Source organism: Chaetodon auriga, chromosome 2 (assembly GCF_051107435.1).
Source record: "Chaetodon auriga isolate fChaAug3 chromosome 2, fChaAug3.hap1, whole genome shotgun sequence".
NCBI classification, from domain to species: domain Eukaryota; kingdom Metazoa; phylum Chordata; class Actinopteri; order Chaetodontiformes; family Chaetodontidae; genus Chaetodon; species Chaetodon auriga.
Window position 1 is genome coordinate 29,151,392 of NC_135075.1, and position 25,133 is coordinate 29,176,524.

General features: G+C 43.0%; 4 protein-coding genes across 4 annotated transcripts; all 4 read right to left on the minus strand.

Moving 5' to 3' along the window:
* Nucleotides 1-4,366: 4,366 nt before the first annotated feature.
* LOC143329521 (odorant receptor 131-2-like) lies at nt 4,367-6,717 on the minus strand. Its single transcript, XM_076745446.1, has 4 exons — nt 6,617-6,717; nt 6,041-6,179; nt 4,930-5,355; nt 4,367-4,615 (listed from the first exon to the last, which is right to left on the minus strand). The coding sequence occupies exons 1-4, from the start codon at nt 6,679-6,681 to the stop codon at nt 4,367-4,369; spliced, it is 879 nt and encodes a 292-aa protein (XP_076601561.1). The 5' UTR covers nt 6,682-6,717.
* A 2,706-nt stretch (nt 6,718-9,423) lies between these two features.
* Nucleotides 9,424-11,154, minus strand: LOC143329532 (odorant receptor 131-2-like). The gene is made up of 2 exons (XM_076745496.1): nt 11,032-11,154; nt 9,424-10,239 (listed from the first exon to the last, which is right to left on the minus strand). The coding sequence occupies exon 2, from the start codon at nt 10,198-10,200 to the stop codon at nt 9,424-9,426; it is 777 nt and encodes a 258-aa protein (XP_076601611.1). The 5' UTR covers nt 10,201-10,239; nt 11,032-11,154.
* A 2,314-nt stretch (nt 11,155-13,468) lies between these two features.
* Nucleotides 13,469-15,093, minus strand: LOC143329575 (odorant receptor 131-2-like). The gene is made up of 2 exons (XM_076745555.1): nt 14,938-15,093; nt 13,469-14,266 (listed from the first exon to the last, which is right to left on the minus strand). Exons 1-2 carry the CDS (start codon nt 15,091-15,093, stop codon nt 13,469-13,471), a joined length of 954 nt encoding a protein of 317 aa, XP_076601670.1.
* Nucleotides 15,094-21,195: 6,102 nt separating this feature from the next.
* On the minus strand, nt 21,196-22,820 carry LOC143329646 (odorant receptor 131-2-like). The gene is made up of 2 exons (XM_076745645.1): nt 22,665-22,820; nt 21,196-21,993 (listed from the first exon to the last, which is right to left on the minus strand). Exons 1-2 carry the CDS (start codon nt 22,818-22,820, stop codon nt 21,196-21,198), a joined length of 954 nt encoding a protein of 317 aa, XP_076601760.1.
* Between the last annotated feature and the right edge of the window lie 2,313 nt (nt 22,821-25,133).

Consider the following 25,133-nt stretch of genomic DNA (forward strand, 5'->3'; position numbering starts at 1 on the left):
TCATTATGAGATTTACAAAAACAGTCTCCACACCTATAACCATGAACTAAAGAAGGCAAGGCAAGCATTCTTCTCAGAGATTATCAACAGAAACTGTAATAATGCCCGCACTTTGTTTTCTGTTGTGGATAGACTGACAAACCCCACAGCATCAGTCCCTCCTGAGCTGCTATCCAACAAGTCATGCAATGAATTTGCAGCCTTTTTTACAGATAAAATTTCAAGGATAAGACAAACAGTGTGCAGCTCCAGCTCAGGCAAGATGATAGGTCCATCTGTGCCTTCTTGTTCTACAGTTAATCTAGCACATTTTAACCTTCTAGATCATACAAGGCTGGCAGAAACTGTATCACAGTTAAAATCTACAACATGCTGCCTTGATACTCTGCCAACAAACATTTTTAAAAATGTCTTTAATTGCATAGCTCCAGATGTGTTGCAGATAATAAATAATTCTCTTCAGTCTGGTCACTTTCCCCAGGCCTTGAAAACTGCAGTAATAAAACCTCTCCTAAAAAAGACTAATCTGGATGCTTCAGCGATAAGTAACTACAGGCCAATATCAAATCTTCCCTTTCTAGGAAAAATTATTGAAAGGGTTGTTTTTCAACAAATGCATGCTTTCATGATGCAGAACAATCTTTTTAATGCATTTCAGTCTGGATTTCGTCCACACCACAGTACTGAGACTGTACTTATCAAAGTTTTAAATGACATACATCTGAATAATGATGCTTCCAAAACCTCAGTCTTAGTATTATTAGATCTCAGTGCTGCCTTTGATACAGTTGATCATGACATACTTCTTGACAGACTGGAAAAGTGGGTGGGACTTACTGGCACTGTACTACACTGGTTCAAGTCTTACTTACAAGATAGAGACTACTTTGTGTCAATTGGTGAGCATGTGTCTGAACGACAAAAGATGATGTGTGGGGTGCCACAAGGGTCCATTCTCGGACCACTTCTTTTCAATATCTACATGTTGCCCCTAGCTCAGATCATGGAGCAACATAATATTTCTTATCATACTTACGCAGATGATACACAACTTTATATTTCTGTGTCATCACATGATTACAGTCCCTTATTTTCACTGAGTGACTGTATTCATCAAATCAATGAGTGGATGTGCCAGAATTTTCTTCAGCTTAATGCAGATAAGACAGAAGTGATTGTATTTGGCCCCAAAAATGAAAGGTCAAAGATCAGTGCTCACCTTAATTCCATGTCACTGACAACAACAGATAAAGCCAGAAATCTTGGTGTAATTATTGATTCTGACCTGAATTTTAACAGCCAGTTAAAGCTCATTACCAAATCAGCCTACTATCACCTGAAAAATATAACCAGAATTAAGGGATGTCTGTCCAAAGAAGACATGGAAAAACTGGTTCATGCATTTATTTTCAGTAGGTTGGACTATTGCAATGGAGTCTTTACTGGCCTAAACAAAAAATCAATTAGGCAACTACAGCTGATTCAAAATGCTGCTGCATGAGTCCTTACAAACACCAGAAAAATGGACCATATCACACCAGTCCTCAGATCACTACATTGGCTTCCTGTGAATCAAAGAATAGACTTCAAAATCTTACTGTTGGTCTACAAAGCATTAAATGGTCTAGGACCGAAATATATTGTAGATTTATTAACTCCATATGAAGTATCCAGACCTCTCAGGTCATCAGGGACAGGTCTATTGTGTGTTCCCAGAATGAGAACCAAACAAAGTGAAGCAGCTTTCAGTTATTATGCTCCTCACCTGTGGAACACTCTCCCTGCACACCTGAGGTCTGCACCAACTGTCAGCTCATTTAAATCAGAGTTGAAAACATTATTATTCGCTACAGCTTTTACTTAAAGTAATCATTTTAAATGCTAGATTATTGTCTTAAACACTAAATTATTGTCTTTTACTGGCTTCCTTTAATTGTATTTTATTTTTATTTTTCTATTCTCTTCTAATCTCTTTCTTTCTTTCTTTCTTTCTTTGAAATGTATGATTTTAATGTATTTTTATGCTTCTGTAAAGCACTTTGAATTGCCTGGTGTATGAATTGTGCTATACAAATAAATTTGCCTTGCCTTGCCTTGCCTTGCCTTGCCTAACCTGAGAGCGAGTGCCTTTGTTCATGCAACCAACCTTGCTTCGCAACTTCTGGTTTCTTCTGATGAAGAAAAAAATTATCGAATGTTTTATCGAACACATTTTTTTATTGATATTGATTACGTGTCTATCGCGAGACATATTGTTATCGTTTTATCGCCCAGCCCTATCTGACAGTGATCAGTTCATTGAGAAAATAAGGGACAGATTCTTCTACAAAAAAAAAAAAAATGCTTCATGAGTGATTCTCACTTTGCATCTAATGAGGTCATGGAGGTCAGTCAGAGACGTGTGGTGGATCTGTTTGAGGTGTGGATTATTTCTGCTTGGTACAAACTTTGACCAGTTGTCTAAGTGCTTCTTTTCTCTGACTCTGCTGCTAACATGAGCGCTGTTAGTTTCAAGGTTTGTGGAACTGAATCTCTAAAAGAACGACTGGTCTTGTTGTTAAAACACAACAACCACTTAGGGATGCACATTTTGGATTTTTTTTATGACCGTTACCCGACGCCCTTTAACGATTAATAACCGTTAACCGATAAGATTTAAATGCCCTTCCATGCTGCCATTCCGACATTCCGTCATTCCGACATGCTGCCATTCCGACATACCACCATTTAGGCATATCACCATCCCGAAATACCGCTATTCCGACACACAAACGTCCCACCATTCCAACAAGGCTTTCCATGTAAGGAAAGGTTGGAATCAGAGAGTCACTGACTCGGCGCTGTCCGTTGCTGAACTGCAGATTTACAATGACGGCAAATAGTTAGATTACTCATCTAAAACGTAAAAAAAAAAAAAAAAAAAAAAAGCTACAAGCTTTCGATATAATTAACAGTACTGTAGGCTTTAATCGTCTGCTATTGCTTTTTAAATTATGTCGAGAGCGAGCGCGCTGGTGATTTCTTTAATTGTGTGTTCTGCTTCATTTCCAAAATAAAGTTTGAGCTTCTGAAATCTGATTTTTAAACAGTTCTGATGGAGCTCAATGTTTATCTGGATGATGCGGCTTCATTCCGAACAATTTTACTGTAAACCTGGACGACCCGCGACGTGTCTGGACATAAAAAAATAATATTCAATGTAATGTGTGTTTTGTGCGTAATTGCATACAAGGATACACACCCTCCCCTACTGTACAACACGAAGGAGACTGGAATTAGTCAGTGACTTCAGGTGTCATCTGCAGAGCCGTCATTGATATCTGTAATATTAATGTTGCACATGATGCCAGCGTGCATGGAGACACACGGGCTCAGTGGAGAGCTGCGCTCCAGCTGGCTGCTGTGACAGATCACTGACACTGTGTTTCTGCTTACAGTCAGTGATCCCTGAGATTCAGACATGAATCTAACATGTTTCACACTAGCCCGAGTTATCTAGCTAGCCCGTTATCTTCTCAGACCGCCACGCGTCACACTTTCTCCCGGCCATCATGGAGGGCAAAGTTCGCTGCGATTATTCGCTGGAGTATTTCAGTGCTGTACCGCATAATTTGCAAATGACCTCCTCCCCTTTCCGGTCGAAATTGTCCCACACAGAACTCCTTTTTGCTCTCTTCATCTTCGCTGTAAAGTGGGCTGTGATGGAAAGCACGTGATGGCATGTGTTGCACCTGTCGACACGCCCCCATGAGTTGATTGAATTACGTAGCTTAAAAACAAAATTGACCGTTAGTATTAATCGGTTAGAGTTACTGTTATCGGTTAACGGTTAAATGGTTAACCATGTGCATCCCTACAACCACTGTCTGGTATTCTGGCAAATACTCCTTCTTTACATGTAGTAGCTGCTGCTGTACGATCTGCACATTCGATCTCATGTTCAGGAGGGGATTGTATCTCAAACAGAGCTGCTGCCTTTGAATACTTTGCATCCTTGATTAAACTGGCTTCTCTGTGGATTAGTGGTCCAAACCATGGACCTGGACCTGAACCACTTGTGGAGTGTGTGATGGCCCTGATGTGAAGGCTGAGCTGCGAGATTACAACACCACAGTTCCCATCATGCTTTGTTTAAGGTGCTTTATAAACAAATTTGACAATATTTGACCCACATCCATTCATCCATCTGTTTCTTGCTCTTCTGATCTTGCTGAGATTTTTTCATCAGAAGTTGGTCAAAGTTGACTTTGTGTAAACAGTGATAGAAGTTTTATTCTGAAAGGGCTGTGAGCACCTTGGATTCATCAGTCAGAAGGCAAAGACTGTGAAGCACACTGACAGTCACTCCGTTGGACGTTTGGATCACCTACAGGTTCACTTTGAGGAACGCCGGTCTGATCCTGACGATACTTTGGCTTCGACAAGCGAGGTACCGGGTCCAGTACTTCCTGAAAAGCTCGTCCCGGAAACCGTAGATCACAGGGCTCATGAAACGAGGGATGATGTAGACGACCAGGAAGAAGATGTAACGAATCTCCAGACTGAAGCGGGGGAAGAGGGAGATGAGAGCGGCCTGAAGGGAAGGAACCACAAAGGCAAGCATGCACAGCAGCAGCTGAAACACAAGGACAGAAAGATCCAGAACATCACCTCCCTCACTGGTCAAAATGAAGCTGAATGTGAAACGTTCTCGACCCAAATGTGAGGATTTGCTATTTGAAGACGCCACCTTGGACTTTGTCAAGACATGGTGGACATTTTGACTTTCTGTCCACAAACAGACCTAATAACATAAATAAAGGCTCATTCCCTTCAGGTGTGGTGTTTGTATCGTAGATGCTGCTTCAGTGTCGCTGCTTCGTAGCTCACAGAGAGGAGTCATCATTCGTGTCATTAGTTTGCACAGACAGACTTGTTGAAAATACCCACCTGCACCCCGTGAAGCAGCACAGTGTTCCTCGCTCTCTTGACGGAGACCAGGCCTGCTGAGGCGGCTCGTGCCGTCAGCATGATCTTACAGTAGGTGTAGAGCAGCGTCAGAGCCACGAAGGACAGGTACACCCCATCAAACACGCAGTTCTTGTAGTAGATGGACCGGTGGCGAAAGAGAAGCGGGTGGTCGCAAAAAATGGTGGAGTGGAAGAAACTCAGAGGCTCGTTGATGACGGTGATGAGGAGGTCGGAGACGGGCGGGGTGGCGGTGAGGATGAGGATGACGCAGATGAGGAGGAGGGTGCGAGGGACGGTGCACATCTGGCTGTAGTGCAACGGGAAGCAGATGGCGATGTAGCGCTCCACTGCCATGCCGGCCAGGATGAGAGGGGTGGAGCGGGTGGTGAGGACCGCCGTCATGATCTGAGGGAAACACAGTGGTGGTGGTGTGGAAGTCAGATGATAAGGGAAGAGGAGGAGGAATGATGAAGATCCTGGCTGCCTCTCATGGAATGACACTGGCTTTGTTAGTGAGAGCTGTTGATTCATTACAGATTCTCCTTTGTGAACACATGGTTGGATGAAGGATGGTCCTGCATGGACTCAGGAACACCGTGAGACACAGTTCATCTGAAAGTGATCGAATTCTGTTCTTAGTTACGTTTTCCACAACGTCCCGACTTCTTTGGAATCGGGGTCGTACAGTTCCACTTTTTATTACTGGGGGTCAAATTTGTGACTCCCTCATTGTTTTGGTGTCTGAGCTGGATTCAAAGCAGCCCTGAACGAGTCTTTCCCCTCACATTCGGATCTTTACACGACCTGTGAAAGAGCAGCACCAGTTATTTTCTCTGTTCGTTCTGTCAGATGCTGTGAAGTCACATGACCGTCCAGGATAGTTGGAAACAGGAAGTGATTATTCCACTTCTTCCTCTCTTGTCTTGATGTCCTATAATTTAAGCCTTTTAGTCTCAGGACTCTGGTCCACGAAGTTTCATGGCTTCATAATGTTCATAAATTTAAGAGAATCAGCTTTTCCCAAATCTAGAAATGTGGCTCCTGCTCGTACCTGACATGAGAGCGTAAAGTTGATGTAGTGACGACTAACCAGAAAGCAGCAGACAGAGGCGTGGATCTTCCTGAAGATGTAGCTGACCACGTAGAGAGCAGTGACGAGGCTGAGCTGCAGAGCATCGTTGACCACCATGGAGATGAACATGATGTATCGGGGGTTCTCATAGAAGAGACTGTGGTCAAGGACAAACAGCTGAGAGGGACTGTGAGCGAGTGAGCGCTCTATGATTAAAGTGGGGCTGCAGCGAACGATTGTTCTAATTATCAATTGATCATGTTACTTTCTGGATTAATCGATCTGTTGTTTGGTGTGTAAACCAAATGTTGTCAGTTTGTTACCACGTAAGATAAAGAGCTCATCACACCACAAACCCTCAGAAGGTGGAACTCGAGGGTCTGTGTGTCACAGATATGAAAACAAATAATCTGTAAATATATTTCTAGGCATTTGGCTGAGGTGATGCTATTAACTGTGTCCATGGTTGGAATTATGTTAAACATCACATGACATCACACACTTTGACAGCGAGTTCTGCAGCAGTCATAACGTTCGCACGGTGAGAGCAGTAGAAACACGTTTCTACAGGTGTTTGACGGTGGCTGTGTCTACCTGTGCTGAAGGAAGGTGTGCACCATGCTGCCGTTGATGATGCTGAGGGCCAGCCACACCAGCATGGCCACAATGTTCTTGGTGAGAGCATTAGAGAAGCTGTCTTTATGCACGGCCACAGCGCCCCCTGTCAGTGTGGAGCTGGTGTTACTTGTCAGCAGGTCCAGAGGGCTGGAGGACGTGGAGTTGAGCATCTCCAACATTTTCTCACCACAATCTGAAGGAACACACACAAAGTCTTTTATTCACATGTTACTGTAGGGATGTATTCTCCACCTGCTTTGGTTTCAATGTAATGTTAAATACAAATAACAGTGGAAGATGCTCTGCGAACGTTTCCACACATCAGAGTGCATGAGTTGATTTTCCTGTCATTTTCTTACAAAAACACACATGAACACTGCACATGTATGACAACTCGTACAAATACAGACATGCAGTATGAGGAGCATACATGAGTCCACAGAATGCATCAAGCCTGAAACTGACTTTAGTTAAACACACACAGTGGAGCTATACAGACACATTTTAGAGTAAGAACCAAGACGTGCTCACCTGTACACACCTGCAGCCTCAGATATCCCGCTCACACTTTGTCAGGAGTTCATGGCTCGCTGTGTTTTAAAATGAACAGTTGAAATCTGCAGAAGAAGAAAACACTTTTGGTGTGAAGTATAAAGATCTCGTGGTACCAAGAACCTTTTTAGATGTTAGGTTTTTCTCTGACGAACACTCGCACCAAACACAGAATCTGGATGCTGATTTCCCACATTTACAGCTTTTATTTGGACAAATTACACAGTCTGAGTAAAATAATGTGTTTAATTCATTATTCTAAAAATATCTAACAAAATCTAATCATTAAGCATACTGTTAGAAATACTGTAATACAATTCCTTTTACATAACCGTTTTACAGTATAAATGTATTTTAATACTTAATCTTGTACAAGCTTTCAGACTTACTTCATTCAGTGGCTCATAAATATTGACTCTGCAGTCTGTAAAGAAAATGAAAAAAGTGTTAGACCAGAAAAAAACTCTTATTTTATGACTTTATATTGAAATAATGAAATCTGAATAACATCAACAGTCAGAAAACGTTCTAAAAGTGTCCAACATGGAAACATTTCAAAACACATTTTCTAAACACAAAGAGGAAACACACTGACTTTTAATCGTAACATCAATCTCAGCTGTTTCCTAAAACCACGAAACAGACGGCAGAAATAACACTGACAGGATGTTCAGACAGAAACCTGCTCACCTGCTCACTCACTGACTGTCAGCGACCTCCTCCAGCTGCCCGTCGTCTCATATAAAAGGGTGTGTGTGTGTGTGTGTGTGTGTGTGTGTGTGTGTGTGTGTGTGTGTGTTGATCAGGGTGAGGGTCATGCAGTCAGGCAGTAATATGACTCGTTAGCTAAAGGATTTATTTTGGATTTGAGGTTGACAGACGGCCAACGTGCCACGATCGTCAGATTCACTCAACATTTGATTTTGATTTTGATGAAAAATGTCGTCATGATATTAATCTGACAGCTCTGATTTGTGGAGAAATCGAGTTTCAGTCATGAACGTTTCAACATCTGAAGGTCGTTCAACTGTCCAACAGACACGTGGATGAAATCTAGCACATGAAAGTAGACTTGAAATTTAATGGAACTAATCCACCGTCACAAATACGACAACAAAATGACATATTTGTTTCATGACCTATTTACATCACCTTTCCTTCTGATGTGCTCCCTTCACCAGTAAATGACACAGATCGGGACGTTCTGGATCAACTGATGATAGTTTTCATTTAATCATTTTGTTGAACAAGTGAGACACTGAGACTGTGAAGCTGTTAGAAAATGGTTTGTGCCACCAGGTGGCGTTATTGTGTCTTTCTGATGGAGATCAGTGTGTGCTGCCTCCAGAGCCAGACTGTGATGTCTGTCCTCTACACACTGAGCGTGGACTGAGACTCTCAGCATTGACGATGAGGACAAAGTATGACAACTGGAGCTGACTGATAAAGCAGTCGAGTCGACATGTCGGCCGATATGAACTATGAACAAGCACCAATGCACGTTTTTTCAGATCTGATCTGATGTGTGAGTTTGGAAGTCAGCTGATACAGAGAACCAATCAGGTAGTGTTTAATCAACAAGCTGTGTGCCTCAGTGTGTGGAAGAGACTTCAGGCTTGACTGAAACAGATAGAAATGAAGTGAATTGTTATTTATTATTAAAATTATAATGGTGCACCAGTAACCTGGTAAAAAATCTTCAACATTAACAGGAATTCAATTCAAGGGTAAACCTTTAAAAAGCAGCAACCAGTTGGTCAGGAATTACATTTCCAGTTTAAAACAATACAGCAGCATCAAAGGAGAACAAAATACAAAAATGTAGAATCACAGTCACAAACTTAATGAATTAAATCAGAATTCACACAAGATGTGAAAACAAGTAACCTGCTAGAAACCAAACATGATGCAGCTGTTTGAGACGGTCCTGGACTGATCTCCATGATCAGTGTTGGATCAGTGCTTCCCGAATAACACATATGGATATTAATCATGTCGGCCGATGAGCAAAAACTGAAAGAAGTCCTGCTCGTTGTGTGTCTTGGTCACTTTGACCGAACTGCAGCTCAAATCTTGCAAAAGGTTTCTTCTCCAGAGAGTGAAGAGCTTCACTCAAACCCTCGTTTTTGACCTTCTCTTTTCTAAACATCCTGATCACATTTATCTTGTCGGTCGAGGACTGAAACTCTTCTCTAACCTTTAGCTCACTGCTGCCTCTTGCATATAATCTCTTACATGTCATTGTTGTCCAGGGGGGCCACCGTCGGCTGTTTGGCCCTGCACCTGTTGCTCAGAAGGTGCATCTTGAGGTACTTCCTGAACTTTTTGTCTCTGACGCCGTAGATTATCGGGCTCAGGAACCGAGGCAGGATGTAGACGATCAGGTAGTTTGCGAATCTGATTTCTAGAATTCGTCCCGGGAAGATCAGACGCAGAACGATCTCCACGCTCGGGGAGATGTAGGAGAGCATGCACATGGCCAGCTGGGCCCCGTGGAGCAGGATGGTGTTTCTGGCCCTCTGGGCTGACATCTTCTCTGTGGAGAGGGCCCTCGCTGCAAACAGGATCCTCAGATAGGTGAAGACCAGAGTCAGAAACACACAGGAGAAGTAGATTATATCGAAGATTTGTCTTTTGTACGCCAGGATCGGGTCTTTAAACACATTCTGGCGCAAGCAGAACACCGAGTCGTGAAAGAAGCTCAGGGACTCCGTTGCCAGAGTCACAAATAGATCTGTGATATCTGGAGCCACACAAATAAACCAAATCAACCCGATGACAACGTAAGTCCTTCTCACTGTGCAGATTTGGGGGTGACGTAAAGGCTTACAAATGGCAATGTAGCGCTCTATGGCCATGCTAGCTAAATTAACCGGGGTGTTTCTGGTGGTGAAGACCGCCACCAGGATGAAGAAGCAGCAGAAGGAGACGTTAATCTTATAGACGATGTAGCTGAGGACAAAAAGTGTGATGGTGACGGTCAGCTGGATGGCATCATTGATCACCATGTGGATGAAGAGGATGTAACGAGGGTCTTCGTAAAAAGTCTGGAAGAGAGAGGAGGAGTGAAAAATGTGAGCAGTTGGTGACGACAGCAGTTTGTGGTTTAAGGTGGTTTAAGAAAGAAGAAACATGTAGAAAATGCTGAAAAATGCTCATTTCTATTTCCAGTCCAACGGGTCCAGGTGATATCTTCAAAGTATTTGTTTTGTCTGAGTAACGTCCAAACGCCAAAGATATTCACTTTGCTATAATGTAAGACGAGCAGAGGCGAGCGCGTCACATCTGAGAGGAGTTTCAGCTTGAAAAATGCCACATGATCAATGATGGTCAAATTATAGGCCGGTTCATTTCATCTTTCAGGGCTGAATGTGTTGGTGCTGCTGCCTTTTCTTAAAAGCGATACTGCTGTTATCACTGTGTTTTCATAAAGTCTTCTGGTTCAGCACAGTGTGAGTAAGATGAGTGGCTGCAGGTGTATCTGCTGGGACACCTGGCTGCACGTGTCGAAGGCCTGCGGCTAATTGAAGTTATATATTGGTTATTGTTCAGCTTCTGAAGTGTCAAATCATGAAACATCTCTGCCCCATTTTCCCAGAGTGTGTAACGACTCCTTGAAATAAACCAACAATCCAATATACAAAATGAAAATATGTTAGATTTTACTTGGATGTAAAAAGAGGAAAGTGGGAAATCCTCACATTTGAGAAGCTGGAACAAGCGAATGTGTGAGATTTATAAATGAAAGAAATCATCTGATTTACTGAGTGAGTGATCGTTTCAGCATGAAGATGTCACACACATTCTGTGTGTGTGTGTGTGTGTGTGTGTGTGTGTACCTGGTGTCTAAAAAAGGTGGCAACCAAGGTGCCATTGATGTAACTGAGGATGAGCCAGACCAGAACCACAATCAGGTTCTTCACAAATGCTGTGGTGAAGGTATCTCTGACGAGCTGATCCAGCAACAGAGGGAGCCAAAGAGAAAGAAACAGAAAAGACTCTCAAATACAGCCAATCACCATCATCCATCTGATGTCCATCATGTGTCTGTCAGCCGTGACCCCATTTGAAATGCACACTTGAAGAGGTAGAAAGCAAACAACCTTTTATTTAATATCACGTTTGTGAGTCAGGAGATAAAACAAACAGGTGACAATAATCTGGAACAGGACACAAAGTGAGTCCTCTTCAAGGCTTAATATTTGCTAAAAGGTGGCAGAGCAGCTTTAATTGAGTCATGCTGTGAGCTCAGTGACTCGCGTGAAGAAGCTTTGATTAGACATGGATTCAGTGTTGTATCTGTAAAGTTTGGGAACAGCAAGGATTGATTATTGTTTTCATAGTTTCTGATAAAAAAATCTTATTTAATTTTAGATGTGAGATGTTTTTGTTTCAGTTTGAATAAGAATTTAAGGCTTGTGTGCTGCGTTCACTCGGCAGAAAGCTGGCAGCAGCAGATCGTTCATACCAAATATAACAGAATAACATGAAGAACACAAGCCAATCAAAAAGAGTTCCACTTTTTCTTTGATGGAAACATTCATTTCCAAACACGTGGCAGCAAAAAGACAATTTCTTCACCAGACCTGATGAGGAAAAGTCATGTTGGCTGCAGGACCCACTGATGAGCTCATGCTTCACAAAGACCTGAGAGAGAGAAAGTACACAGTCCAGACAATATGAAGTGACACAGTATAAAGGAATCACCCTCAAACTTCTGACTGTCATCAGTTTAAAATCAGTTCAGTCAGTCAAAATGTTGTATGAACACAGCACTTTATCATGAATTCACACCTCTTTGACCTCACAGGTGAAGACTTAGAAACATAGAATAAATAACTCCTGTTAAAATCAGAGTAAATGAATCAGATTTTATGCCGACATGCTGCTGATTATATTTCGCTCTTTGCACATCAGACCTGAATCTGCACTCAAAGGCAGTTTGGAAATCTGAGTCTGAAGTTCATCTTGTGAGTTAAAAACGGATGAAAACATGCCTTAAATCCTTTGCTCGGGTAAGATTTTATTTCACGTTACATTCATGAAATGCAGCATTCTGCCATTAATCCCTTTTACCTTCAGCCGAATTGACCCATACATAAAGTTTAAACATGTATTAATGTCGGTTATTTCTTTTATATTAACACATTTGGACATCATAACATTCTTTATCTCTGGCAGTGTATAAAACCCATCGAACTTTGTTACTGTTCTGCTGTATTTTTCAGTACAAAACAAACAAAATGAATCACAGATGATCACAGTGTTACACAATGTGTCAAACTGGCAGCAGAAAAGTGGTTTTAGACACTGAGATTTACCGCAGAGTGTGTAAACACAAATACAGCTGTCTCACCAGCGAAATGTAGGAGCATCTACTTATACAAACATAAATGTAAGAGAGCTTCAGTCACATTTCACAAATATATTTTGTTTTAGATTTGAATTGTAATGATTGAAACCTTCACTTTAAAAGTCGATATTTGGTTGGAATTGCCAATAAGAAAACAGAATCAGTTTGTAATAATTTCTGACAAAGAATTAAATATCAAAGCTTTCAGTCAGGAGCTGCCTCACCACCACCTCCGTCCTGTTCCACCTACCTGAGTCCAGGTGAGACACACAGGAGGCAGGCGGCTCCACAGAGGAGCCTTATAAACACTTTGAAACAGGACTTAATTGATTTTCTTGTCGTCCTCCTCCTCTGTGTTTATCAGAGAGACGAAGGACGTGAAGGTTTTGATGGCAGTTAATGGAGATCATGTGGATGACAGTGAGGTCAAAGCATGTTTTTGTGACATCGTTGTGTGTGTCCACACGCACACACAAACATTATGAGCTATGCTTGTGTAGTAAGCCTTGTTTAGTGTTTCCTTTAATAACTGATGTGAAGATTTGAAGTATTTGTATACCTTGTCATACAATTGCAATGAACCAGCCTCTGTTCACAGGAGTTATTGTCATGATGTATTTTACACAAAATCTCATATCTTTGAATTCTTTGTGACTGTATGAGGCGACAAAAGAGAAAATATTCCTTTATAATTTGAGCTGTAGTGTTGATTGGGATTAATTTGTAGTTCCACCCTCACATTTTAAATACTATCAAGACTGCAACATGAACAAAAGCACAGTTATTTTAAGGACAACAATACTTTCTGTACTGTTGTAGAGATGAATGATCTTTCTGGTCTGCAGATGTTACATTACGTACATGCAGTGTTTGCTAGAATGTGGTTGGAAGCTGAGAAACTCTGTGTAGTTTCATAGCAGGTTTCATGTTTGGCATGGTGACGTTTCTGGATGGTTTCTCAGGCTTGCTTTACAAAGCAGGTACCTTCTCACATATCTCCTGAAGGCCTGGTCTCGCAGGCCATACACAATTGGACTAATGAACCGTGGCAGGATCTGGACAATGACGTAGGATGCAAAGCGTACTGCCAGGAACTGCTTGGAGAATAAGTGGAGGAGAGCTTGTTCAAACGTGTGTCTAACATAAGTCAGCATACATAAGAGTAACTGGAAACCATGGAGGAGAATAGTGTTTCTGGCTTTCTTAATGTCCACAGTTGCTTCCTTGGCAGTGAACAGAATCCTGAAGTAAGTGTAGAAGAGTGTGAGCCAGACCAGGGCGAGACAAACGAAGTGTGAGACGTCCCTCTTCTTCAGGCTGTAAGTGCTTCTGAAGACATAATCTCTTGCACAAATCAACTTGGAGTGAAAAATCTGCAGCGGCTCTGTGGCCAAGAGGATGAAGAGATCTGGGAGGATGGAGAACGCGCTGGCAACCCAGATCAAGCCAATCAGGATGTAGGTTTTCCTGACGGTGCAGATCTGTCCATGACGGAGGGGGATGCAGATGGCGATGTAGCACTCGACTGCCATGCCGGCCAGATTTAGTGGGGTGTTGAGGGTGGTGAGGATGGTGATGATGAGCAGGATGAGGCAGAAGGATACGTTGATTCTGTAAAGGGTGTACCTGATGATGTGGAGAAAAGTTGACAGGAGCAGCTGCATCATGTCGTTTATCACCAGGTGGATGAACAGAATGTAACGAGGGCTTGAACTGAAGATCTGAAGGAGGAGAAAAGTCGTATTGGAGATGATTTAGTTAATTAGAACTTTATAGTTGCTTTCTCCATTTCTTTAACTTTGTTTTCAAGCTGTTCATTTGTTCCAGTAAAAGAGCAAAAAAATAACATGACAATCAAAGCAGAGCGAGCAGTCGACTAGAACCGACTCACAACCTCATAACTTGAAAATAGTTGAATGACTTGCTCATGATCATAGCAAAATTACCTCATATCAGTGACCTGTAAATAAAAGCACCTGTGAAATCTGGTACAGTCTCTCCTCTGTGATGGGTAAGAAAGTGACAGATTTAAAGACATTTATACACTGAATATGACTGGATTATGCAGGAAAATAGAGAACGTATAAACATCATCATCAACATTAATATTTATGGAACGGGGTGAACGTACACAAGTATTATATTTAAGTTCATATATTTAAACAGGGCACAATGCATATTTGACTCCCGTCTGTCTAATTTCTAATATTTTAACTGATTCGTTAAAGCTGTGAAAACAGCAAACATGAATCTCCAAAATTAACACCTGTTTGTTTAAATCTGAGGGGGAAAGAAAAGGATTTGAAAAGAAAGAAAGACATTTGGCATGTTTACATTCTGCTCCTCTGCAGTCCTAATTCTCTGCTTGCACATATAAACTGTAAAAACACACCTGGTGCTTTCTGAATGTGTGGACCAGAGTGCCATTGATGTAGTTAATGGAGATGCAGAGGGCTGTGACGATGATGTTCTTGGTCACAGCTGTGGTGAAGGTGTCCCGCTGACTCCCAGCTGCATTTGAAGTTCCATTCACAGATGACAAATTCATGTCGAAATGGCGAAATCCTGCTTGAAATAAGCATAGATTGTTTTCTGTATTATGGTGTGCCCTCCAAAGTCAAGAATTTGACTGTGAAAGATTCAAAAACAAGAAAAGATAAGGGGATAAATAGTTAATGATAATATTTGTAATATTTCTTTAAACAACAATTTCCTGCGTCGTTGTCGACTGTTCTGGTTCCATCCCAAACTGTTCTACTTTTTCTGAGACTTTATAAGCTTGTTCAGAGCAGACGATGCAGCTGGGCCCACTGTTGGCTTTGTCTGAGGTAACAATGGAGCATAACCACGACCGCTTTAGGAAGCCACCTGGCCAACTGTCCTGCATATTACAACTACAACTACAATTTGTCATTTGGCAGACGCTTTTATCCAAAGCGACGTGCCCATGAGATTTTCATACATCGCAAGCAAGGTTCTAGATGGGAGGGAACAACAAGAGTACGTGCCCTAACACAACTTTGTGTCCAACTGGACATAGGTGCTACGAGATAGTGCTGTGAAAAAATGCATAGCAATAACAACAAAGTCTGCTAACAGCCTAGCTCCTAGTGTGAGCCAGAAATAAGGACAGAAAACACTTACTGATCAATTGCCGACTCGTATCATCCACAACCAAGCTTGCTTTTCCAGAATACTATAGAAAATACTTTTCATTACACTCACTCCATTTGTTTCTACAGTGACAGAAGCAGCAGTTCAGGAACACCTATTGATAATGAATCTAAATCATAATGATATGCACAAGAACACAGTACTTTGCAGCCCATACAGTATCAACAGTGCAATGCAGTAGAAGCTGCAGTAAGCATGAATAGACGGTACCTGCCCGGCAGAACGTCACATTACAGCAGTCTGCTGTGGGTGCTGATGCAGGGAGTTTATGTATTTTCTGATTGACAACAGTTGGGATTATGTTGAGTCATGTTGTGTGTGTGTGTGTGTGTGTGTGTGTGTGTGTGTGTGTGTGTGTGTGAGAGAGAGAGAGAGAGAGAGAGAGAGAGAGCTCATGTTGGCACATGTGTGTGTTTTAAAGGAGTAGTTTCACATTTTAGATTTAGGTTTAGGTTTCAGGATAAGGACCAGGCCCTATGCCCTGTGCCCTGACAGGGCATAAGGTAGAGGCCTAATGTCCAGTTCCGTCATCCTCCTGAGTGGGAGGTTTGAGTTTGGTTCAAGTTGGCGTTGGAGAGTACTTTTGGAAGGAAGGCAGGGTTAGGCCGCAGGGTAACTCCAGCATTTCCTGGAAGTAGCTTATAGCACTCCTAATGTACAGATAAGCCGTCCAGCTCCCCAACTCTCCTTGCTGAACAGACTGCTAGAAGTGGAGGAGTCTTTAGCAATAGCCACTTCAACTCAACTGTCTTGATTGGTTTGAATGGAGCATGCTGCAAATGCAAATAAAACAGTAAAATAACACTTGGGGCTGCTCAGCAGAGTCCTCTGTGAGTGCTCTGCTCATTCATGAGACGGAGCGGTGAAACTAACTGCGTGGTTATGCCGGTCAATAGCTCAGCGACCCACCCAAATTCACCATAGAAACACCAATGATGATCCAGAAGGAAGTAACCCAGAGGTTATCGCATGAAGAGCGCTCCCTCCACTCTTGAAACCCCCTCCTCTTTATGTAAACAACCAGGACCTTCGTGATTGGTGTCAAACTAACATAGAGTCATAGGAGGAGACATTAGCAGTGTTTTTTTGAGCTGGAATATAACTTTTGACCACGAAACAGCAAAGGTAAGACAGACTGTATGATTTAGCAAAGTTTTTTCTGCTACTCTTTGGCTGCTAGCGCGCCGACTTTTCGTCGCACAGTGAGGAGGCAGACATCTTCATAATCAGCAGACTCTCTGCTTTCACATAGTACTGGGCTTGTGTGGTTTGCGTGAAGTGGTGAAATCAGCAGAGGCAGTACCTTTGACGTGCGATATTTTCGTGTTTTCGTTACATGCGCATATAATTTCTTGGGGTATGAATTATGTTTCGTTTGGGTGGCAATGCTTAGTAGAGGCTTTTAGCTGAGTTTCTCCCCGTCATTCTTGTATGCTACAAGTTGGGATTGGTGTGAGCATTGACTGTCTGAACTGCGCCAATGTCATGCTGCCCTGCAAATTGGTTTCTGAGTAGTCACAGTTATACCGTATACCCCGGGGAAATGTGGGGAAGATTTGACGGTATCAAAATTTGGATTCTGCCCATGTCTAGCACAAGCCAACAGGTTGGTAATGCCACCTGAGGCTTACGTCATAATTTTTAATTAGTCAGGGTAATACAGTATACCACGGTAAAATGTGGAGGAAGTTTGACGTATCAAAATTTGGATACCGCCCAAGCCTAACAACTACCATGCCTCTGAGGGTGGTGGCGCTCCAGCTGCTCTAGCAGGAACTGCAGGATATGTCATGATGTGGAAACGAGGGGGTCACTTGATGGACTTCACACCAAGAGGTGAACTTGGTGCCACACGGGTCGAAGTTGCTCTTGTCGGCTCTAGTGTTTGGATGACTGGATCTGGCAGGCTGGGGCTCGGCACACCGTCAGCAGCGGGGTGGAGGCTGTTGCCCCCGACGCCGGCTGGCCCTTCTCCTGCTGCTCTGTTGCTGGAATGCATGTTCACGTCAGCAAACCAGCTGCTGCCTACGGTCTCCTGGACCCCAACCAGGCTGTCGTGGCCAAGCTTGATGTGAGGGGGCCCGAGGGCGACAGCTTCTTTGCAGGTAGGCTAATGGGCCTGAGAGCTCACTGGGACAGCACCTGGCTTCCTGGGCCTGTTGAAGCATTGTTAGCGCCCCCAGTCCAAACATGGCGGTGGGTTCGATTGGCAGTCCTGTGAGAGAGCCCAGTTCAGCTGGCTGGAAGCAGGACTGCACTAGCCACAGGTGCCTTCTTGCCATCCAAAGTGAAGCAATTACCTTTCCTGCTGCTACAGCCTGCTCCTTTACGGCTAGTGAAAGGAGAGAGGAGACGAGCTGCATTTCCTCCATTGTGGTCCCTGCCGCATGAGAGAGATGGCGCAGGTAGAGTGAAGGGATAGCTGTAGTGTTGGCTCGTTTTGTCTGAACTGCCATTGCACTGTGTTTTCTAAGCAAAAAAAACAATCCATTATCCTACAGTTCCTGCTAGGACAGCTTGTTGGTCCTAAAGCTGCCACTGTTGGTGACACAAGGGTAGCCAGGGACTGGTCAATTGAATGGAGGCATTCGCAACCAATATGCCCAGACTCGCTAACATTTGCTAGCTGCCTGCTAAAACTGGACCAGTGGCAGGCTTGTGTAGACGTGCGGAACTGCACTAGAACCACAGCCTCAAAGTCTGGCAGGAGAGGCACCCTTGCCCCTGCTGGCTACGGTGCATCCCTCCCCTCAACGCGAGAGGTAGGGAGGTGTGGGTCCTCCGGCAACATGATATCTAGGGCTGCTCCTGCTCGATGCAACACCTCTTGTAGCTGGGAGACCGCTGGTAGCGCTTGCATCCCTGGGCTGGTCTCGGTTCCTCGGCTGGTCTCCTGTCGTTGGCTTTCTTGTCCTGCCGTCAGCATGCTCTCGTCCTCGGATGGAAACAAGGAGAGTGTATCTTCCTCTGTTTCCACTCCTGAGTACCCCCGAGATAGAGAGGAGAGGAAACCATCCCTGTTGGGGGATTGCAATCGCTGACGTTTTGCAGCTCCATCATTGTTGGAATGGGAGTGGGGTCGTTTACCAACAAAGAAATGTGCACGAGACTCCCTTGTGCACAGGGGCATTATAAAGCAATTCATGCATGCTGCCGGCTTTTCTCTGGCTACCAGGCATGCTATGCACTTGTCGTGCACATCTTCATTGGCAGTGTGATGGAACAGGCCACACACACATGAGTGGTTGCACTGGCCATGTCTGCAGACAAGATCAGTCAATGGCTTTTTAAAAAATAAATAAATAAATAAAATTCATACATACTTGTGTTTTTAATTTATTACAACACGCTTACCTGCAAACCATACATACCTGCCTATTTATTTATGTACTTTCAAAGGTGAAACTTCCCCTTTAATGCCGTTACAAATCTGCCCCCCTTTCTTCCGTCTCACCTGCACCTGTCATTTTTTTTTAGAGTTGCCTCTGTTACTCTCCTTTAATCTATTTTCCTTGGCTTCGGAGTCTGGCAGAAAAACTTCTTTATATTAAGTTGTTTGTCGCCCGCGATATTTTTTCTTTTCTTCCGCGGCGCCATAGTTGGCTAGCTACAAACCTTAAACATCCCATAAAATATGCCTGCGCTCTCAGCAGCAGTACTCGCATTGTTACTATGCAATGAAGCAGGTTGACTCACGTTGCGCTGCACAGAGGCGCTCCTAAATGTAAATGATTATTGATTTATGAATGAATCGATAGGTGGCTTATTTTTGGCATACTGATTTTTTTCTTTGGCCTGGCGGGGGGTCACCTTGGTCTGGCAGCCCGCGAGGCCTGTACAATGATAGGGGAAACACTGCTGTTTTAAAACATCTGCCTTCCAGATGAAAGGAAAAAAACAAATACTGTCATATACCGTAAAACTGTTATAATTTTTGAAAATACCGTGATATACATTTTTGGTCATTTCGCCCAGCACTAATACCACAAATGTTGAAATGATTTTACACTTATGTATACATGCAAAATGGATTCCAGAATGAGATTCATGAGATTGTGACATTGCTGCCAGTGTTTGAAGAACTCATGAGTCCACTGACGGCATCCTTCACACCTGTTTGACCGGAGACAACTGCTGCTTACATTACTAGGTTAGAGAATGCAATAGAATATGATTGATCAGCAGGTAAGGAAAAAAATCAACTTGACAGAAGCATGTCTCATAGATATAAAAAGAAAAGTATGAAAATCACAGGTGTAAATAATAAAATGAATGATGGCTGAATTCCATTTAGCTGCTTCAGTTTCAGGGTCCTGATATTGTCTATGCCGGCTCACTGTCATGACTTAGTGGGACACTTGAATAGAACAAAGCCATCATGAATGTTATTCATAACACCTGTACATTACCTACGAGCTCAAGGAAAAGTGAAAAGGTCTGCTGTGAAGAAGGCACATGCCATCAGACCTTTGACAGATGAACAAATGGGTTTATCAAGTTATGGGTTTTGGCTTGTTTTAGCAGGAAAGCACACATAGCACACATCTCTTGCATTGAGTGTCACAGTAAGTCATCTCAGTGAACCAGTTATCAATCACACCTGCCCTTTTCCTGTTTTTACAAAATCCAAGCTGTGAAAAAGCACGGTTCTCTGGAGATTTGCTGTTCTTGACCATGTCAAAGTTATTAAAAAAAGTATTATTTATTACTATATATTCTGAGCGCAACTGGAATTCACATTTTGATAGCAAGCTTGTGCCTCACCACCACCTCCGTCCTGTTCCACCTACCTGAGTCCAGGTGAGACACAGAGGAGGCAGGCGGCTCCACAGAGGAGCCTTATAAACACTTTGAAACAGGACTTAATTGATTTTCTTGTCGTCCTCCTCCTCTGTGTTTATCAGAGAGACGAAGGATGTGAAGGATTTGATGGCAGTTAATGGAGATCATGTGGATGACAGTGAGGTCAAAGCATGTTTTTGTGTCATCGTTGTGTGTGTCCACACACGCACACACAAGCATTATGAGCTATGCTTGTGTAGTAAGTCTTGTTTAGTGTTTCCTTTAATAACTGATGTGAAGATTTGAAGTATTTGTATACCTTGTCATACAATTGCAATGAACCAGCCTCTGTTCACAGGAGTTATTGTCATGATGTATTTTACACAAAATCTCATATCTTTGACTTCTTTGTGACTAATCTGTGACCATTTGAGACGAAAAAAGAGAAAATATTCCTTTATAATTTGAGCTGTAGTATTGATTGGGATTAATTTGTAGTTCCACCCTCATATTTTAAATACTATCAAGACTGCAACATGAACAAAAGCACAGTTATTTTAAGGACAACAATACTTTCTGTACTGTTGTAGAGATGAATGATCTTTCTGGTCTGCAGATGTTACATTACGTACATGCAGTGTTTGCTAGAATGTGGTTGGAAGCTGAGAAACTCTGTGTAGTTTCATAGCAGGTTTCATTTTTGGCATGGTGACGTTTCTGGGTGGTTTCCCACGCTCGCTTTACAAAGCAGGTACCTTCTCACATATCTCCTGAAGGCCTGGTCTCGCAGGCCATACACAATTGGACTAATGAACCGTGGCAGGATCTGGACAATGACGTAGGATGCAAAGCGTACTGCCAGGAACTGCTTGGAGAATAAGTGGAGGAGAGCTTGTTCAAACGTGTGTCTAACGTAAGTCAGCATACATAAGAGTAACTGGAAACCATGGAGGAGAATAGTGTTTCTGGCTTTCTTAATGTCCACAGTTGCTTCCTTGGCAGTGAACAGAATCCTGAAGTAAGTGTAGAAGAGTGTGAGCCAGACCAGGGCGAGACAAACGAAGTGTGAGACGTCCCTCTTCTTCAGGCTGTAAGTGCTTCTGAAGACATAATCTCTTGCACAAATCAACTTGGAGTGAAAAAACTGCAGCGGCTCTGTGGCCAAGAGGATGAAGAGGTCTGGGAGGATGGAGAACGCGCTGGCAACCCAGATCAAGCCAATCAGGATGCAGGTTTTCCTGACGGTGCAGATCTGTCCATGACGGAGGGGGATGCAGATGGCGATGTAGCACTCGACTGCCATGCCGGCCAGATTTAGTGGGGTGTTGAGGGTGGTGAGGATGGTGATGATGAGCAGGATGAGGCAGAAGGATACGTTGATTCTGTACAGGGTGTAGCTGATGATGTGGAGAAAAGTTGTCAGGAGCAGCTGCATCATGTCGTTTATCACCAGGTGGATGAACAGAATGTAACGAGGGCTTGAACTGAAGATCTAAAGGAGGAGAAAAGCCGTATTGGAGATGATTTAGTTAATTAGAACTTTATAGTTGCTTTCTCCATTTCTTTAACTTTGTTTTCAAGCTGTTCATTTGTTCCAGTAAAAGAGCAAAAAAATAACATGACAATCAAAGCAGAGCGAGCAGTCGACTATAACCGACTCACAACCTCATAACTTGAAAATAGTTGAATGACTTGCTCATGATCATAGCAAAATTACCTCATATCAGTGACCTGTAAATAAAAGCACCTGTGAAATCTGGTACAGTCTCTCCTCTGTGATGGGTAAGAAAGTGACAGATTTAAAGACATTTATACACTGAATATGACTGGATTATGCAGGAAAATAGAGACTGCATAAACATCATCGTCAACATTAATATTTATGGAACGGGGTGAACGTACACAAGTATTATATTTAAGTTCATATATTTAAACAGGGCACAATGCATATTTGACTCCCGTCTGTCTAATTTCTAATATTTTAACTGATTTGTTAAAGCTGTGGAAACAGCAAACATGAATCTCCAAAATTAACACCTGTTTGTTTAAATCTGAGGGGGAAAGAAAAGGATTTGAAAAGAAAGAAAGACATTTGGCATGTTTACATTCTGCTCCTCTGCAGTCCTAATTCTCTGCTTGCACATATAAACTGTAAAAACACACCTGGTGCTTTCTGAATGTGTGGACCAGAGTGCCATTGATGTAGTTAATGGAGATGCAGAGGGCTGTGACGATGACGTTCTTGGTCACAGCTGTGGTGAAGGTGTCCCGCTGACTCCCAGCTGCATTTGAAGTTCCATTCACAGATGACAAATTCATGTCGAAATGGCGAAATCCTGCTTGAAATAAGCATAGATTGTTTTCTATATTATGGTGTGCCCTCCAAAGTCAAGAATTTGACTGTGAAAGATTCAAAAACAAGAAAAGATAAGGGGATAAATAGTTAATGATAATATTTGTAATATTTCTTTAAACAACAATTTCCTGCATCTTTGTCGACTGTTCTGGCTCCATCCCAAACTGTTCTACTTTTTCTGAGACTTTGTAAGCTTGTTCAGAGCAGACGATGCAGCTGGGCCCACTGTTGGCTTTGTCTGAGGTAACAATGGAGCATAACCACGACCGCTTTAGGAAGCCACCTGGCCAACTGTCCTGCATATTACAACTACAACTACAATTTGTCATTTGGCAGACGCTTTTATCCAAAGCGACGTGCCCATGAGATTTTCATACATCGCAAGCAAGGTTCTAGATGGGAGGGAACAACAAGAGTACGTGCCCTAACACAACTTTGTGTCCAACTGGACATAGGTGCTACGAGATAGTGCTGTGAAAAAATGCATAGCAATAACAACAAAGTCTGCTAACAGCCTAGCTCCTAGTGTGAGCCAGAAATAAGGACAGAAAACACTTACTGATCAATTGCCAACTCGTATCATCCACAACCAAGCTTGCTTTTCCAGAATACTATAGAAAATACTTTTCATTACACTCACTCCATTTGTTTCTACAGTGACAGAAGCAGCAGTTCAGGAACACCTATTGATAATGAATCTAAATCATAATGATATGCACAAGAACACAGTACTTTGCAGCCCATACAGTATCAACAGTGCAATGCAGTAGAAGCAGCAGTAAGCATGAATAGACGGTACCTGCCCAGCAGAACGTCACATTACAACAGTCTGCTGTGGGTGCTGATGCAGGGAGTTTATGTATTTTCTGATTGACAACAGTTGGGATTATGTTGAGTCATGTTGTGTGTGTGTGTGTGTGTGTGTGTGTGTGTGTGTGTGTGTGAGAGAGAGAGAGAGAGAGAGAGAGAGAGAGAGAGAGAGAGAGCTCATGTTGGCACATGTGTGTGTTTTAAAGGAGTAGTTTCACATTTTAGGTTTAGGTTTCAGGATAAGGACCAGGCCCTATGCCCTGTGCCCTGACAGGGCATAAGGTAGAGGCCTAATGTCCAGTTCCGTCATCCTCCTGAGTGGGAGGTTTGAGTTTGGTTCAAGTTGGCGTTGGAGAGTACTTTTGGAAGGAAGGCAGGGTTAGGCCGCAGGGTAACTCCAGCATTTCCTGGAAGTAGCTTATAGCACTCCTAATGTACAGATAAGCCATCCAGCTCCCCAACTCTCCTTGCTGAACAGACTGCTAGAAGTGGAGGAGTCTTTAGCAATAGCCACTTCAACTCAACTGTCTTGATTGGTTCGAATGGAGCATGCTGCAAATGCAAATAAAACAATAAAATAACACTTGGGGCTGCTCAGCAGAGTCCTCTTTGAGCGCTCTGCTCATTCATGAGACGGAGCGTCACCATGAAACCATGAAACAGCAAAGGTAAGACAGACTGTATGATTTAGCAAAGTTTTTTCTGCTACTCTTTGGCTGCTAGCACGCCGACTTTTCGTCGCACAGTGAGGAGGCAGACATCTTCATAATCAGCAGACTCTCTGCTTTCACATAGTACTGGGCTTGTGTGGTTTGCGTGAAGTGGTGAAATCAGCAGAGGCAGTACCTTTGACGTGCGATATTTTCGTGTTTTCGTTACATGCGCATATAATTTCTTGGGGTATGAATTATGTTTCGTTTGGGTGGCAATGCTTAGTAGAGGCTTTTAGCTGAGTTTCTCCCCGTCATTCTTGTATGCTACAAGTTGGGATTGGTGTGAGCATTGACTGTCTGAACTGCGCCAATGTCATGCTGCCCTGCAAATTGGTTTCTGAGTAGTCACAGTTATACCGTATACCCCGGGGAAATGTGGGGAAGATTTGACGGTATCAAAATGTGGATTCTGCCCATGTCTAGCACAAGCCAACAGGTTGGTAATGCCACCTGAGGCTTACGTCATAATTTTTAATTAGTCAGGGTAATACAGTATACCACGGTAAAATGTGGAGGAAGTTTGACGTATCAAAATTTGGATACCGCCCAAGCCTAACAACTACCATGCCTCTGAGGGTGGTGGCGCTCCAGCTGCTCTAGCAGGAACTGCAGGATATGTCATGATGTGGAAACGAGGGGGTCACTTGATGGACTTCACACCAAGAGGTGAACTTGGTGCCACACGGGTCGAAGTTGCTCTTGTCGACTCTAGTGTTTGGATGACTGGATCTGGCAGGCTGGGGCTCGGCACAC